At 36.5% G+C, this 19,055-nt stretch overlaps 1 protein-coding gene across 1 annotated transcript; it reads left to right on the top strand.

Moving 5' to 3' along the window:
• On the top strand, positions 8,708–10,128 carry LOC104750853 (transcription factor MYB1R1). Its single transcript, XM_010472699.2, has 3 exons — positions 8,708–9,141; positions 9,237–9,445; positions 9,530–10,128. The coding sequence occupies exons 1-3, from the start codon at positions 8,835–8,837 to the stop codon at positions 9,839–9,841; spliced, it is 828 nt and encodes a 275-aa protein (XP_010471001.1). The 5' UTR covers positions 8,708–8,834; the 3' UTR covers positions 9,842–10,128.

Raw genomic sequence — 19,055 nt, 5'->3', positions numbered from 1 at the left:
AAATTACATAAAGCATTGCGAGAATCAAACGGGATCAGTACTGAAAATAGTATTATTATTATTACATTGTATAAAAAAGTACGTATTTACGTATGTATGTTGATTGCATTGTCAATTCGAGTTAGTCAGACGTAGGTTCCTTATGTTGGGCTTTAGAGTATTTGGATGTAGATGTGGATGGAGTATGCTGTGGCCAACTAATATAAATTACACAACCCTAGTCTCTTCCAATGTTGAGTAATAAGTACCATAAATGATAAAAACCGGGGGATGCAAACAGATACTGTCTTCCAACACGCACCAGGCTAGCAAGCTGGGGGATGCAAACAGATATTGTGTGCTGCATCTGCGGTAACTACCCTGAAACACGTAATCACCTATTCCTTCACTGTGAATACAGTGAAGAGGTCTAGGTGCAAACGACAAGGAGACTAGGTTTCAGCCCCTGTGTTTTCCACACATGGGAAGCTTTTGAGTCTTGGTTGGATATTTCTGATAGCATCTCTTCGCAAACCCTCCGGAGGCTCGTGGCTCAAGCAGTCATCTATGCTATATGGATGGAACTTAACAATAGGCTTCACAACAACATCACATCTCCACCGCATATTGTATTCAAAGCACTGGACAGGCAGGTTAGAGACATGATCCTTGCAAAAAGCCACAAGAAGCAATTCCAAACGCTTATGCAAGACTGGCTACGATTCCTCTAGCGATCTAATCATTGTTGTTTGTTTTTTTAAGATAGAACATGTTTTTTCGCTTTTTTTTGGGCAAGTTCTATCTTCCGGTATTTTTCGAATTGTACACTGTACAATCAGTTTTCTCTAATGAAAATTCACAAATTTTCAAAAAAAAATGATAAAAATTTGTTTGACAAAAAAAAAATGATAAAAACTTAGGACTTGAGCTATCCAAGCTTTGGCTAAGAATCATAGAAAGAAGACTAAGAATAATTGCTAATTATTATTTTTTAAGAATTAAGCAAATTTAATATTTTATTTCATTTTTTAACCTACCGCCGGATCTCAAATTAAAAGTAACCGGTTGTGTATTCTAAAGTATGTTCTAGCTAGTCATGAAGATGACAATTGGAAGCAACTAATCAACACCTTAATCTTTTCTCGTACTCGATCTCGTATCCCAACATATATATATACTGTATTGATGATCTTTTTTGCCCTCACACACCATACGGTACATGTGTGTGTGTGATAATCTACACCATACGTACATGTGGAGTATTATCTAAAGTATCAGAAAAAAAAAAGATATTCGCATGCTTTACGATAAGATAATAATACAAACTCTTGTAGAGTACCTAGAAAGTAGAAACTGTCCGATTCAGGTTTTGGGAGGCGTTTACCCTCTTAAAGCAAGGTAATTTTATTTTCATGATAACTATATAGCAATCAATAGATATTATACAATACAGCTGTTTCGTTGTATCTTCGACGTACCTAAATATATAAAGAATTGATTGAACCAACACGAGCAAAAAAAATTAGCTTTCTCTTTAGTCTTTATAGCTCCATATCATCATTCTATATCATTTTACTACTTTCTCTTTTATGTCATTTATTTTTGATTTTATCTTTTTTTCATTAAGTCTAAGTACTACTCTTACATTAGTTATTAATAGTTGGTGTATTAACAGTTTAATTCCCGTTTAATTAATGTGCTTGAATTGTTGGAAGAACATATGAAAAGAGAAGAATAAATAAAAGAAACATAATCTGCACAAATAAATAAATGAACAAAAATTGCATAAAACTTTAAAAGGTTAAGAAGGTGATGATACATGGGTCCAGGTTGTGTTATCTTCGCCCAGCATCACTGTCCTCACACCACAAATAATCTCTTCCAATTTTATATTCTAATTATTTCCCAATATAGATTGGAAAACTCTAAATATAATTGGTAAACTACAAATATCTTTACCATCCAATTTGGTAGCATGATCTTTTCGAATCAGTATTTTCTTAGTCGCCACCCAAATTTTAGTACTGTACGTAGTTGCCCTGCAGACAAGAAAAACTACTACAGTAGTATTCTTTGCTAACAACAAGTATCTATCTATATACGTAAATAATTTTATCAAGAAACATAAATTGTATTAGGTACCAACGATTTTTTTTCTTTTGTGCATGGACAACGATACCAAGGATTAAAAAATTACAAGATAATAACAAGCGGAAGAATTTGATAGTATTTGCACAAAATAAGTAGATTTAGTAAGGAACATATATAGAAAAAAGAAACACCCATATCGTTTTGCAAATAAGAGATTATTAGATGCCATTAATTATTAGAAAATCTCAAACCAGAGGCCAAAAATAAAATAATGAAGCATCTTAAATATATATATATATACTAGAATTTGTATCTGCGCGGATTTTAATTTAAAATATTTCTTATCAATTGAAATTGTTGAGCTCAGTATAATCATTCCAACTTTTGAGTATAAATATATAACTTACTTTACTTAGTGATATACAACATATATATTTTTTAAGATAATATTTCTTCGTTATATCTATTTGTGATTTTACGTGGGATTTTAGTAAAAAATTTTATCAATAAGAATCATTGAATATGAATATAATTTGAAGATTAAAAGATATACAAATGTCGTACTTATTTTACTAATCTATATATAACATATATTGTCTAGTGTCGCAATAATATTGTCGACAATCTTCTGACCTTTTATCTTTAAAATAGTTCATCCCATGTTCATATCCTATGAAAATATAATTTTAAAAGTTCTAACGTCAATATCGATCGTTGACCTAATTATAGAGATCATTTAAACATATCGATATCCTACATTAAAGGTGAATATACAAAGTTTCATGAACAGTTTTACTGCTATGTCGCTACAATAAGGTTGTCCAAATGCATCATCTGCCATTATAAAATTTTAGCCTAAGTCAAGAATGCTTAAATGATGAAACATTTAAACCCCACAATGAATTTCTATTCACTAATCCAAGCTACATATTTTTTTAAAATCTCATATGTTATTTGCAGATGTTAATTTTTTGATGCAACCCCAGCTTCGTCTTTTCAAAAAAAACATAGTGTACATTAAATATGTTGTTTTTGCCAATGTTTTGGGTTTAAAACATTTGATAATATATATATATATATATATATATATATATATTATCTGTTATATATGTTTTATGTCATGTTATAAAATTGTAGCTCCATTTTATAATATACCTTATGAGATATGCTACACAAATCACATGTCACTTTTTGTGACGGCTTGCATATCATTTTTTCTATATTTCCTAACCATTGATTTTGTTTTTTTTAGATAGATTATTTTTCCAAAATTCTTTTTCATAGTTTTCCCAAAAAAAAATGTGCCCCCTACAATGTATTTGTTTTAGATCAAAACTTTTAAGTTAAGTTAAGTTAAGTAATTAATCTTTTCTTTCTTATAAGTAAAATTTAATAATTAATATTTATGGTATATGTTTCTTATAAACTAATGTTTCACTTCAATTTTATTTTCATGTTTAGATTTTTATAAATAAAATTACATAACTTGTTTTTTTACTCCACCATGCATTAAAATCTTACTTACATTCTAAAACTCATTAACCCATTCTAAATTTTGGAATATAATCATTCTTTGGTTATAATTTTAATAATAACATTATTACTAAAACAAATTTATAGTATTATTTTTACTATTTTAAAATTTTCATTTAATTTACTTAATTCATTTTTAGTTAGTTATTATTTTTATTATTTACTAAATTATATTATTGTTTATCCTATTTTAAAATTTAATTAATTTTAGTTAATTCGTTTTTAATTATTTATTACTATTATTAATTATAATTAATAAATATGCAATGAATGAATATTAATAATAGTATTTTTTTTATGAAAAAAAATTGATTAGGTGGATGATGATGTGGAGGAAGGAGAAATGAACAAAGTTAACTTTATATATATATATATATATGGTAGGAAAGATATATATATATATATTGGCTCTCAAGCTGGTATAGTTTCTAACAATAAAAAAATTCTATTTTGGTATTAATTCTTGACAGGAATAATTTTTAAAAAGAAAACTAATCAAACGATATGCTGTTTTTTTTTATAAATTATTTTAGAAAAAAAAATATTGCGCATGGCGTATGGTAACTGTATGATGATTTTACAGATCACAATGTATCATCATATTATATTGTCTAGAATCGTTTTCTGACTGTCACTTTCTACATGCATGTTAGACAAAGTAGGAAGGTTGTGTCCACATAACTCTGGGAAAGTTAATCATATAATACATGTCTCTCAATTGATATTTTAATTCAAAACCATACAAAAAAATATGTAGACAATAATTGTGAAATGTTGATAAAGGGATTAAAATATTATAGTTGGGAACAAGTGAATATTTTGGTGAGGGTGAGGGTCCATGACAAGAAAGAATGAAGGAAGGAAGTAAGTGACAACTAAATCTTTTTCAACAAAAGAAAAGGGAAGCGACCGAATATGCCTCCTTCACCGTCCGTTCACTCTTTGTTCCCTCCACCACTCTTTTTTCTCAACCCATTTGTTGTCTTCTTATTTGATTCTAAATACACTCATTACAATTTTGGATCTGGCCATAAAACTTTGAATTCTTATAAGAATCACTTTCATTAGTGTATATATAGACATTTTGTTTCAGATTATTCGGTCGGAAATTTTGTCCAGTGATGTATTAGTAGATAGATTTGTAGAATTATTTTTGTCGATATATATAGCTGCATATTACATAATTATTTTGGAATTAAAAACTAAAAATTGATGGTTATATACTGAATATAATTATATAACAGAAAATGAGATGTATGGTATGTAGTTATCTTTTTCCTTCTTTTTTTTTTTAATGTCCATCATACCAAAATTGTTAGAACTCATGAAATCTATATCAGGTCACGAGCACAAACAAAGAGCTACGATTTTGTACATCAAATACTTTATACAGTGAATGTTTTTGTTAATTTAGAATGTGCAAATGGTGAATATAGATTGCAACAGAAGTATAGGCACTTTCTCTTCTTTTTTTTGGACAAAATAAGAAAGAAAAGACATTTTCCACTAGTTTATATATATATATATATATATATATATATATATAATGTAATGCATCATTGGAGTACTCAAGGGACCACCAATACTGCTCATCCTTTCCGATTTTTGATACGCTTAAAATAAGATTCATTTATAAGTCAGTGAAAGAAGACAAATATTATCTAAATATGATTGGAGGCTTTCACATGATATATCACTATCAACCAATCACAAAACAGCTTTGGTAGAAGGTCACTTAAGCACGTACACTACTACTCATATCAACGCTCTATATTTATTTCTTTACTTGATGACATTACATTAGCACTGGCCACTGGGAGATGTATCTAGGAGTTATTAACATTTTTGTATTTTCATAATAAAGCTTCAAAATTATTATAAGAAAGCCAAAACGATTATATTTTTTTTTCTTCTGAAAATTGTAGTATAAGAAATTCAGCATGAGTGGGTTTTAAAATAAGCTACATTTTTCTAAAGTAAATTTTGACATGTTCGGAATTAGGTCCACCTACAATGAATGAACTAAATGTGTGATTATGGCAGTCGTAATAATGTAACCACTGTGACAAGTACAGTTAATGCATAAATAAATTTTATGTTAAATTACTGTCTACTGAGTGACTAACAAGAACAAAACTAGATAAAAAAAAAAGGATAAAATAATTAGAGCGGCCACTTTGAAGATAGTTTGTCAAAAAAGGATAAAATAATTAGAACGGCCATTTTGACCATACTAACATACGAAACATGTCCCAATACCAAAAAAAATAGTTTGTCAAAATGCTCCTATACCATGGGTTAGTGCACTCAAGCAGGTCATGTGTACACCAACCATATCAAATTTTGGGTGTTTGCTTTTTAACCCAAAAAGTAAAACGCATCGAATCTTTTCTTATGATTTTGCCATAATAATTATAAATTTTAGGGACTAGTTCAATTCAAGTGAGGAAAACGTGTCTGTGTCTTCTTGGTAAAACTAACATTAGAATTTTGACACGCATGAGTTGCTTACACAATCAGTAATTCCAAGAAAGCATCTAAAATTGCATTTCAATAGTTAACTCTACTAGTCTCTATCAATAATTGTCACTAACAAAAAAAAAAAAAAAACATCTAATGAAAATTGAATGGTCGTAGCTTTATATTTTAATTGGAACTGAAGATTGTTTAATCTATCATCCACTCAGAGTTACGTGGACGGTCGATTATTTTATAAGAAAATTGTACTATTTATATGGCAATAGAAAACATAGTTTTTAAGGGAAATGACAAAATCATTATGATCCCAGGTAATATTAAAATAAAATAGCCATTTGAATTCTTTTATACCATGCTATTTTGATAGTTTTAACTAATTTATTAGATCAACTAGATTTTCACCATACATATGTGTGATCTTGTATTTATTATTTTGAACTTTTGTATAATATTTATCGAGTTATATATAGTCTAGTCACATACACTAAAATATCAAACAAACATGTTTTGATGAATGTTAAAACATCATGGTTACACTTTGTTCACGATATATCGCTACATTTCTTTTTCTTTTTAAACAGCAATTGTTTTAGTTAGCTGCCGATCATCAAAATCAATCTATGAAATAGAAAGAAATTTTCATCGACGGTCTAGTTTTCCTCTTTTTGCTTACGTTTTGATGCAAAGTTGTTTTTGTGTTTATCGATAAAAATTAGAGTTATCTTCTCCGAAACTTCATACACTCGCCGACAAAAGAAAACTTCATCCACTCGGGCTTCTCGTAACTTGCACTTACATGTCAATAACTACTAGCATTCACAAAAGTCCACGAACCTAACAATTGGCCACAAATACTAAAATACTTATATACGTAACGACAACGAATCCATATATGCATATACGACTATGCGAACCACATTTTCTTTCTTCAAACGGTCAAAAACTGGCCACGCTTTGAAGTGGCAATTGGCAAAAACATAGATAAGAAGATTTAAAGTGTTAAAATTATCAATTACAGAAATTATTCGATATAGTAGATGTGAGGTTTTCGAAACTTTTGAAATATTGCCAATAGAATCGTCTGCCACTTAGATCACTTATTTATGAATTGAATGAATATTTATGTTATTTATTTCTCTGCTGAAACAAACGAAATTGATATTTCTTGGATTTGATAGTTTGTGGTTTGAGGAATTTAGTTCTTGTTCAAATTCGTCTTTCGATGTTTTCAATGCAATATCCTTTTTTTTTTAGGCAAACTTCAGTGCTATCCTTGCATAAAAGCAGTTATTGTTGTTTGTCCAAAGAAAAAAAGTTATTGTTCTACCCATATTAAAAGTTTGTTCACCCCCAATTACTTTTTACAAAACAGTTTTGAAGTGTTTAAACTAAATTTCTAAGGGGGTGTTATTGGTTTGTAAATTGAATAAAGTTTTAAAAGTTTTCAACGTTACGTAGAATCTATTATTATTAGATCAAGATTTTGTTAAAATTTCTTAAAGTTTAGTGTTATTAGTTTGTGATTTGTAAAAAGTCATTTAAAATCTTAATAAATTTGGGTTATTGTATTCAGATTTTTATAAAGTCAATAAAAATTTTGTGTTATTCAATTAAAACAAAAGAATATTTGATTGTTAATGAATTCAATTATTATGTTATTGGTTCATGATTTTATAGATTTTATACAAAATAAAATCATGGTAAGTATCACTAAAAATATAGATATTGTTTGGAAGACATTACAAGATTAACTTTGTTATGCTTTTTAAACGATATCTACCAATTATTTGAAACCATATTCTGCCACTAAATTTTCCAATCTTCTCATGCAATCGTTTCTTTGACTGACTATTTTTACTACGTTTGAAAATCTAATCGTTGCTGTTGGCCGTTACAGAAAAAAAATGATTTTTAAAATCTTTTTGGAGTGTATTTAAACAAAATTGTAAAGTACAAACAACACAAATTTCAAATAAATAAATAAAATAATAAAAATTTAAATGCATTAACTCGCCTTTGCCTTTTTATGTTGTCGATACTCGCCAATTATTTGGAACCGTCTTTTTAAACCACATATTCAGTCGCTTCTTCCAATCGTCTCATGTAACTGTTTCTTTGACCGATAATTTTTAGTGTGTTTGAACTCTAATCGTTGTGGTCAGACGTTACAAAAATAAAGATAATTTTAAAAATAAATTGGAGTGTTTTAAATAAATAATAAAAGGAAAAACAACACAAAATCTCATATATATATATAATCCAAAAAATATATAAATGTATTAACTAACCTTTGCTTTTTTAGGTTGTCGACTCTTTGAAACCGTCTTCTGCAACTACATATTTCAGTCGTTTCTTCCAATCGTCTCATGCAACCGTTACTTTGACTGAAATTTTTTTACCATGTTTGGCGTTATGGAAAAAAATTGAATTAAAAATATATAGATAGACTAAAGTATAAAGAGGATATTTTTTTCTTTTTCATTGGACCAATGAAAAAATGGAAATGACAAAAGAAAATAATTGTATTGGACAAACAAGTCATTTGAGATAAAACACACAAGAGTCAAAAGGTTTTTTGTGGTGAAGGGCTCTTCAACACAACATTAAAAGTGGAATCATTCCTATTTATACCAAACCTAAACCTCTCTTTCCTTCTCTTTCTCTTTACTTTTTTTTTCTCATCCCCAAAAAATATCTCTCTGTCTCTATATCTCCGATCAAGTAGTGTTTTGCTCTCTTCGCGAGCAGCTTCGATGTCTCGTAGTTGCTCACAGTGTGGAAACAACGGCCACAACTCCCGCACTTGTCCCACAGAAATAACCACCACCGGCGACAACAACAACAACAACAACGGCGGTGCCGGAGAGAAAGGCATCATGCTATTCGGCGTCCGCGTCACGGAAGCTCCGTCACGTTCTGTTAGAAAAACTGTCAGTATGAACAATCTCATTCAACTCGATCAAACTCTCGATTCTAACGGCCCTGTTGAAGACGGTGGTGGTTACGCTTCAGACGACGTCGTTCATGCTTCCGGTAGTAGAAACCGTGAACGCAAACGAGGTTAACTTTTTCTCGTTTTTTCTTTTTTTACTTTCTTGAAATTTTATAAAGTTTTTTTTTACTTTGTTTTTTCCCCATTTTCTTGAAATTTTTAGGAACTCCATGGACAGAGGATGAACATAGATTGTTCCTCACGGGACTGCATAAAGTTGGAAAAGGTGACTGGAGAGGGATCTCAAGAAACTTCGTGAAAACTCGAACTCCGACTCAGGTAGCGAGTCATGCTCAGAAATACTTTCTCCGGCGAACAAATCAGAATCGTCGCCGTCGTAGATCTAGCCTCTTCGATATCACTCCTGACTCGGTAATAAAAAAAACTATTAGTTATCAAAATCTTGAATAAAAAAAAAAAAATATGAAATGACACAAACGGTTCTGTTGTCATCAGTTTATAGAATCTATACAAGAAGAGAGTCAAATGCAAACACCACTTGAAGGGATACATCTAGGATCTAAACTAAACCGTTCGGTTCCGGTTCCGGTTCCGATTCCGATTCCACCGTCGAGGAGAATGGCTGGTCTTAACCTTAGCAAGAAAGCTCCAGCGACAACTACGGAGAAGATGTTTCCGCTGTCGTTGAATCTTTCGTCGACGTCTTCCTCTTCATCGTCCAATGAACAGAAGGCACGTGGGGGATCACGTGCTTCGGGGTTCGAGGCAATGTCGAGTAATGGAGATAGTATAATGGGAGTGGCTTGATGAAGAAGATAATGTTTTAATTAATTTATATACTATATAAAGATAAAAAGATCTAATGATGATGATGATTAATGTGAAAAAATTGAGAGATAGGCTAATTAGATACATTGATCAGACTCTCTGGTGAATTTTAAAGATTGAATTAGTTTTTGTGTACAGTATTTTTTTTTTTTTTCCCTTTTTGGGGAAAGGGAGAAAAGAAACGACTTGTCGTTTTTGTTATGTTTTGTTGTTAAAGATAATATGGATGATGATGATGCAATGAAACAACAAGTAGGTCTCTGTGTTGTTTTGGTCAAAGACTTCAATCGGATTCAGAAGTCGAAGACTACTTCAATCTTCAAGCTTAAGGTAGTTATATGGAATTTAATTGGGTGTCATAGAATGGGCTATTGGGTTAAGGTTAAGTGCATCTGATCTGATATGCTTTTCATATCTGATAAGACTTTTTCAATATAATTTGCCGTTTTTCTCGGGGTGTGTGTCACATTCATGAACCAAACACAGTTATATTACTATAGTAACAGTACGCATTTTGTTTGATGTTTGATGTCATTTTATTTTATTGCATATTATATAGTGAATTGTTGTAGGGTACATATTAGCCTAAAAGGCTAAAACTATACCAGTTATGCATACATTGTTACTTTTTTTACTAGAATGTCTCATACCAGAAGTGTAAATAAGAAAAAATCGAAAATATATTAGGGTATGAGTTTTTTCTTTTAATCGTCATTTGTCACTTTGTTTTTAACTTGAAGAAGAATAATTTGTTTTTCACTTAAATAAAATATGCAGTTCAAACACAAACCTAACCAGAACCATTTATACTCTTCACCTCTAAACTATACCGGAAAAACTCGTCGAACATAGGATATACTATCAGTGGTTGTAAGTTTTATAAAAGTGAAGTCTTGTGGAAGGGTCAAAGGTCTATGTCTATTTTTGAATTCTTGCTGACTGGAAACAAAAAAAAAATAGTGTAAAATTTTCGAAAGGAGAATTTGTGTATGTTAATACTTAGTAGTAGAGCTGTAGAGCCCCAATATCAGTTCCGCTGATGAATGTCCAATACAGAAGGATGGGCTAATGGGCTCAATCAGTGAGTTAACGATAGTTTATTACACTTGAGAAATACTCTTTCTTGACTATTGTAGTAGTCTCCGTTACTTTTTTTTTTTTTGTTAAAAGGATTTTCTTCAATTATAAATCGATTACAAAGGAGCCTACATAACCATTCTAGTAATAAGATACAGAAAGAGAGGGAAGGCTAGCCTAAACAGAAACAGAAGATTACAGACGGGAAAGAAGAAGAGAAGAGAAGAGAATAAAAGATACCCATTTCCCAGTTGGTGAATCTCACTAGTACCTAACCCAACATTGGAGAAGTGAAGTACAGTCTGGGTTGTAGAGAACCAGACTATGAGCTCTGCTTGTACAAACATTCAGCACCTTTCGAAAAACAGAGTGAGGAGGAAGAGTTAGACCTTGATGAAATCTTCGGTTCCTCTCTCTCCACACTTCATAAATACACGCTTGCCAAGCTTGGAGAAGGGCAAGAGAGATGTCCTTGTTGACTGAAACTGGTTTTAACCAGTTAATGATTAAATCCCAATGCAGAGGAGCAGCTAAAGGCGTAAGGAGAGCTACAATACGTCTCCATATGGTAGCCGAGAATGAGCATTGGAAAAAGAGATGGTCCCTTGATTCTTCATCTTCGCCACAGAGAAGACAAGTTTTCTCAACATCATAACCCCATCTCACCAGTCTATTGGAGGTTGGATTGCGATTTAGAACAAAAAGCCAGACCGTGAATGTAACGCCCCCAAACCGTACTATGACCACCAAGGCCCTAGCACAGCCCCGAGGCGCTACTTTGGAAACATTCGCCAATGGTCCAGCCGGGTACGAGAACAAATCAAGCCCTTCGGCCGGTCTTTTGGTGAGGTTCCCTACGGACACATGACACGTCCTTAAGGCTTTGCAACCCTACGGACACACTGTGTGTTGAGCCGACTCGGACAGAGTCTATATCAGTACAACTCGTACGATTAAAAAAAGTCCGATTCATTGATACTTAAAAAAAGGTTTACTACAAACGGTACACAAAAGGTTCACAAGGCCTAACGCCAAAGTTTGAGTTGCCATACAACATACTTGAGTTTTACAGTAGACACAAAATAAAATCTATTCCGGAGTCCTATCGTTCACCACGCCCTCTAGTTCCCTCTAGGGTTACCTGCAACACAAATATTTATCGTAAGTAATCTAAGATTACTTAGTGAGCTCAGGGTTCCTGCAAAGAATTAAACCCCAATCCCAAAACCCAACAACAACAACAACAACAACAACAACAACATGCGAACACACAACGACTTGCGAACGTATTAACAACATACGAACATATACGAAGGACATGTAAGCATAAGTAACTAACATGCAAGCATAAGCAATAACATACGAACATACACAATAACTTGCAAACATAGATAACAACATGCGAACATATACGAATAACATGTAAGCATATGCAACAATATTTGATAAGCAAGCGCATACTACCCAACAGTCAGAGACAACATGCGGAAGCTAATAAGCCAAGCAAGATTGTTCTACAAGCAATCGCAACTACATGCACAACAAACAACAACATGCAACAATTTAACTTGAACTAAAACAACCGTTTTAACAAGTTTTATTCTATTGGGCCCGGCATGCATCCTTTTCCCTTAACCCCTCATGATTCTCCGAATCACAACCACTAAGGCATGCGATCGGATAACACTCAAAGCCACACCGTCGTGTAGACAGCCTCGGCCAGGGTAGCGAGCCCAGTAACTTCCGAGCTCTTCGTAACCAACCCTACACACACACGAACATGGGTTGCATGTCGCGGCTGTATGTGGTACGGAATGGGAAGGATAGCAATACCAAATCTTACAACGCTTAGCCGGAATTTCTCGCGGAATAAGACGCCTTAAGACTTCATCGAACTTAATACTTGAGTTTATATGGTTTTTAAGCTCATAACTTTACAAGTATCTTAACTAGTTATCACCCTTGTCACTAGACCATTTCGATCTAGTAACCGGTGTAACCTCTCGCGCATGCATTTAAACAAGAAAAATACCAAAGAAATTTCAAGTATATGCAACTAAATGCTTCATGCAAACCGCGCACTAGATGGATGTCTTTAATTCCCCATCTAAGCCGGCGAAGTATGTGCCTGAACTCACAGTAAACCGTCGATGATCAGCCTCCTTCGACGCTGCTTCTCTCGCGGCACACTCGGATCTTCTTCTTCGGTTAGAATCGATTTCCTTATCGATTTAACCTTGGCCGATTGTCGATAGTCTCAGCTTGCTCCTCTCTTCTTCTTCTTTCGGCGGCAACTCTCTTCTTTCTTCCTCGCGAACCCTCTCTTCTTTCTCTTCTCTTTCGCTCACTTTCTCTCTCAAATTTTCTCTCCTTACCCCCTTGATGACTTGTGCGAAAATGAGAGAGATGGAGGCTTATTTATAGAGGATTTAGGCGGTGGCGGCAGCCAATGCATGTGGAGCGCTCTCTCCTCCTTAGTCGCTATTAGAGCATGAATAAACACATGGAGAGAAATTGAGCTTACACCTTGATTCCACTAAGTTTTTCTTGATTTCTTTAATCCACCCACTAAACTCCACTAACCACCTTGAATTATTTAATTCTTCCACTAACTCCCATTAGATTAAATTAATCATCCACCTTGAATAAATTAATCTTCCATTAGTGGGCTCCTTCCCACCTTGAATTCGCGTCCTCGTACGTCCTTGGTCGTTCAGCGTTCGCCCGGTACATTCTGACGCGTACGTACGTCCGGTACGGTACATGGTACATGGTACAGGGTACCACTGGCCATCTCTTGACTCGTCCAGAATTCCTCGGACATTACTTTTGTAATTCTTCTACTCTCCTCCCTTGCCTTCCATTTGTGTCCCTTGCGCGTCCTTGGACCAGGGGTTTTTATTTTAAAATTTCACCCCTTGGTGAGGGTCATTACATTCTCCCCCCCTTAATAGAATTCGTCCCGAATTCCATAAGGTTCTGATGGTCCTGCCTCATCTTCTTCGACGAACAACTGAGGATACTTGGCTCGAATTCTATCCTCATCTTCCCAAGTAGTGACCTTACGGTTCTGTTTTCCCCAAAATACTTGGATTTGAGGGATGCTTCTGTTTTTCAACTTCCGAGTTCTCCTTTGCCCTATTCCAAATGGTCCTTCGGGATATGTGAGATTTGGCTCCAATTCTTCGATAGGCTCAGTCACAATCATGCTAGGATCTGGTACATGCTTCCGTAGTTGTGAAACGTGAAAGACTTTATGCAATCGCATTACCTCGGGCATAGCTAGTCGGTAGGCTACTTCTCCAACTCTTTTCTCGATCCGGTAGGGTCCGATAAACCTTACCGCAAGCTTTCCCACTTTACCAAAACGATCCTTCCCTTTTTGCGGTGCAACATTCAAATACACCATGTCCCCGACTTCAAATTCTACTTCTCGCCTTTTACGGTCTGCGTACTTCTTCTGGCGATCCTGTGCTTTCCTCATGCTCTCGCGAATGAATTTGATCTTCTCTGTTGTCTCATCGATCAACTTGTGGTTGAAACTCGTCCTCTCTCCAACTTTGGTCCAACACAACGGCGTTCTACACGGCCTTCCGTACATTGCTTCAAATGGTGACATGCCGACACTCGAGTGATAACTGTGGTTATACGCGAATTCAACTAACGGCAAATTCTTCTCCCAATCCGATGACCATTCTAAAGCACATAGTCGGATCATGTCATCTATGGTTCGGATAGTCCTTTCCGTCTGTCCATCAGTCTCTGGATGGAATGAGGTGCTCATATGAACATCCGTTCCCAATGCCCTTTGCAAATCTTGCCAAAATATTGATGCAAACTTTGGGTCGCGGTCAGAAACAATATTTGCTGGCACTCCATGAAGCTTCAAAATTTCATCTATATACTTCTCGGCTAAGACGGGTGCCTGATCCGTACTCCTTACTAGAACCAAATGGGCTACTTTGGTCAAACGATCAACCACTACCCACACTGCATCATTGACTCGCCCTTTTCTTATCGGTAGACCAGTAATGAAATCCATCGAGATAGAGTCCCATTTCCAAGTTGGTATGGGCAAGTTGCGAAGCAAACCTGCTGGCATTTGATGCTCTACTTTGATTCTTTGACATGAGTCGCATTGGCTTACCCATTTTGCTACTGCTCTCTTTAGTCCAGGCCAATGATAGTATCTTCGTACATCCTTGTACATCTTCGTGCTTCCCGGGTGTACACTTAATACTGAGCTATGGGCGGCTCCTAGTATCTCCTCTCGTAGTCCGTTCCGATCAGGTACAGTTATTCTCCCGTTGAGCAGTAAAGTGTCATCATCCGCTAAATGATAACCACTAGCATTTGGTTCTCCTGAACTCTTTAACTCCTCGATAATCTTTTTCAGGTTCTCATCCTTGGGTTGCTCTTCCCGAATGCGGTGTAGTAGGCTTGCTTGAGTTATAGCTTGTAATCCCAATGGCTCACTAGACTCCCCTTCTAAGGCTAGAAGCCTTACTTTCTTTAATTCGTCTGCTAGAAACTCCACGTCTTTCTCGGCATCAACTTGTGCTCTTCTTCGGCTTAGCGCATCTGCTACTACATTTGCCTTACCTGGGTGGTACTGGATCTTCAAATCGTAATCAGCTACAAACTCCATCCATCTTCTTTGACGCAAATTAAGATCCGGTTGCGTGAATAAGTACTTAAGACTTTGATGATCCGTAAACACCTGAACCTCTTCTCCATACAAATATGATCTCCATGTTCTTAACGCAAACACCACAGCTGCCATTTTGAGGTCATGTGTGGGGTAGTTCTCCTCATGCTTCCTTAACTGTCTAGAGGCATAGGCAATCACTTTATCTCCTTGCATCAAAACACATCCAACTCCAACTCTCGACGCATCTGTGAACACAGAATATGGTTGGTTCGATTCGGGTAGGGCTAATACTGGTGCTGTTGTCAGCGCTCCCTTTAGCTTCCTGAAAGCTTCTTCCACATCTTCGCTCCATATAAACGGTACTCCTTTACCGGTGAGTCGTGTTAAAGGTTTTGCGATAGATGAAAATCCCTTTACGAATTTTCGATAATAACCTGCAAGGCCTAAGAAACTTCTAACTTCTGACACTGAGGTTGGTTTTGGCCAATCTTGAATGGCGGCGATCTTCTCTGGGTCGGCGGACACGCCCTGCTCCGAAACTCTGTGCCCTAAGAATCCAATCTCCCTCTGCAAAAACTTACACTTGCTGAACTTAGCGAACAGCTTCATTTCCCTTAGCCTTTCTAATACCTTCCTCATATGCTCTGCGTGTTCTTCCGCACTTCGTGAATATATAAGGATGTCATCGATGAATATTATCACGAATCGATCCAAGTAATCGTGGAACACTTCGTTCATTAACCGCATGAATGCTGCCGGCACATTGGTAAGACCAAACGGCATTACCATGAACTCATACTGACCATATCTTGTTTGAAACGCTGTCTTCATCACATCTGGTTCTGCTATCGGGATTTGATGATAGCCGGAGGCTAAATCGATCTTTGAGAACCAACTTGCTCCTCTTAGCTGATCTAACAATTCGTCAATCCGCGGCAGTGGATACTTATCCTTAATGGTTATGTTATTGATTCCTCGGTAATCAATACATAAACGCATGCTCCCGTCCTTCTTCTTTACAAATAGCACTGGGGCTCCCCATGGCGATGAACTTGGTCGAATAAAGCCCTTCCCCAACAAGTCCTCCAATTGAGTCTTGAGTTCAGCCAACTCGGTTGGTGCCATACGATACAGTGCCTTAGCAATCGGGGTAGTTCCGGGCTCCAGATTTATGGTAAAACGATGGCTTCTGGATGGAGGCAATCCTTCCAACGGTTTAAACACATCTTCAAAGTCTTTGACTATGGCAATGTCCTCAACTTCCATGCCTTCCCGGTCATCTCCTCCCATGGCGGTAAGAGTGACCAAATCAACCTCATCTTCTTCAATCGATCTTCCAATCCTTGCTGCCGATGCAAAGTATGCCGTTTTACTCGGGCTGATCCCTTTGAAAACTAGAGGTGTCCTCCCTCCATTTTCGAATATAATTCTGCTTCTGCTGCAGTCTATATGGGCTTGGTGTTCCGATAACCAATCCATTCCCAAAATAGCATCGAACCTATCCAACGGCATCACTAGAGGATTTACCGGGAGGTTCGTATCCTGCAAGACTATCGACACTTCCTTGAACCATCTTCTTGTCTTCAGAGGCGGTTGATTACCAGCAGTGTAGACATTGATGTTCACTTCTTCCTCCTCACACAAGTCTCCAAACTTGTCAGCCACTTCGGGAGTCACAAAACTATTGGACGCTCCCGAATCGAACAGTACATGTGTGGGGTTACCACCAACAAGTAATGTTCCTAAACGCAAGGCAAATATAACAAAATGCAATGCTAAAACTAACCACACAAACACACAAGCAATCATAAACAATCACAAGAGAGTTAGAACCCAATCAAACCTGTTATAGGGCCCTTCGCGGCCTGTGGAGGTTTAGGTGGCTCTATTCCTAAAGCAAAAACTTTTGCTGGGGTTGCTTGCTTCTTTGTTGGGGGTTCCTTTGCTTGGTTCGCTGTCTAGGCACGGTTCACAGTTTGGGCGTTCGGTTTGGCCGGCTTCGATGGACATGAGTTCGCATAATGTCCTAACTCGCCACAGTAGAAGCATGTGACGGTTGACAGATTGTTGCTCTTTGCTTCCTCAACGGTTGGACAAGCTCGCGCAAAATGGCCAACTTGACCACACACATAGCATCCCCGTGGATCTATGTTACTCACATTACCTCCTCCCTGGTTAACATTCATTTTAACCTTACCACGGCCCGCGCCCCAATTTCGTCCTGCTACCTGATTCACCCTTCGAGTGTTCACAATCTTAGTCTGCTGGACTGGTTCTTTCTTTTTATCTTGGGCCGTAATCTCCTTTTCCGTCTCAATGGCTTCCTCAACACTTACCGCTCTTTCCTCTACTTCTGCGACACTTTGGTATGTCACAGCGTGCAACCTTCCTTTTATGTCTGGCCTGAGTCCATTAAAGAATCTCCGGGCCATCGCTAACTCATCGTCGTTTCCTTGGTACAAATACCTCCGAAGTCTTGTAAAAAACTCTCCCATAGGCTCGAACAGTCATTTCACCTTGTTCCAGTCGCAGGAACTGATTCTCTAGTCGATCACGCGATTCTGGTGGAAAGTATTTTTGCTTAAACTCCCTCTTGAATATATCCCACGTTATAGTCTGATATCGATAGCGAGGAACCACGCTGTCCCACCATGCACGAGCATCGTCTTTTAGGAAGTTAACTGCTACCGGTCTTCTAAATTCCTCCGGACACTTGATCATTTCAAAGTGGGTCTCCAATTCTTTCATCCATGCGTCTGCTAACACTGTGTTCGGATCTCCTTTGAACTTGCGGAACCCTAGGTTCCTCATCATCATTACCAGTTTTAGAAGATGATCGGATGGATCTTCTACTGAACGATTGGTTTGGTTCTGCTGCTGTTGGATCATGTGACTCAAAAGGTCTTGAATCATTTTAAGCGTCTGCTGGGTCTCTGGTATATTCGGCTCACTCGGGCCTTCCCCACGAACTGGGTCTCCTCTTGACATGCTCTGATTCGGATGGGTAACGGACGGTGCAAATCCTGGCGGATACATACTCTCCGATGCACTGAACCGAGTTGAACTTGATGGCGTGTACCTTGGCGTCCTGACGGGTACATCCCATTCAGGCATATACATATTCGATTCGAATATGCCTGGAAACGATTCCTCCCCTTGGGCATCCCCAAAATGCGAACCCCATTCCTCCGGACCAAACTGCTGACCTGAACCCCTCCCGGTTTCCAGCGAACGGTGCGTCGACCTGGTCTTTTCCGATCCTTGACGAGACATCTGCATCCACGTTCAACAAAGGGTTTTCTTAATCCCATCTAACCCTAAGTGATGAACGAACCGGATTCTCCTACGTGTCGACTGCGACCATTTGACTCGATAAAACATTTGAAAACACGAGTAATATACAGCATCATAACCATGCTCTGATACCACCGTTGTAACGCCCCCAAACCGTACTATGACCACCAA

Source organism: Camelina sativa, chromosome 16 (assembly GCF_000633955.1).
Source record: "Camelina sativa cultivar DH55 chromosome 16, Cs, whole genome shotgun sequence".
NCBI lineage: Eukaryota > Viridiplantae > Streptophyta > Magnoliopsida > Brassicales > Brassicaceae > Camelina > Camelina sativa.
The sequence above is the reverse complement of the archived record's forward strand: the minus strand, read 5'-3'. Positions and strand labels throughout refer to the sequence as shown.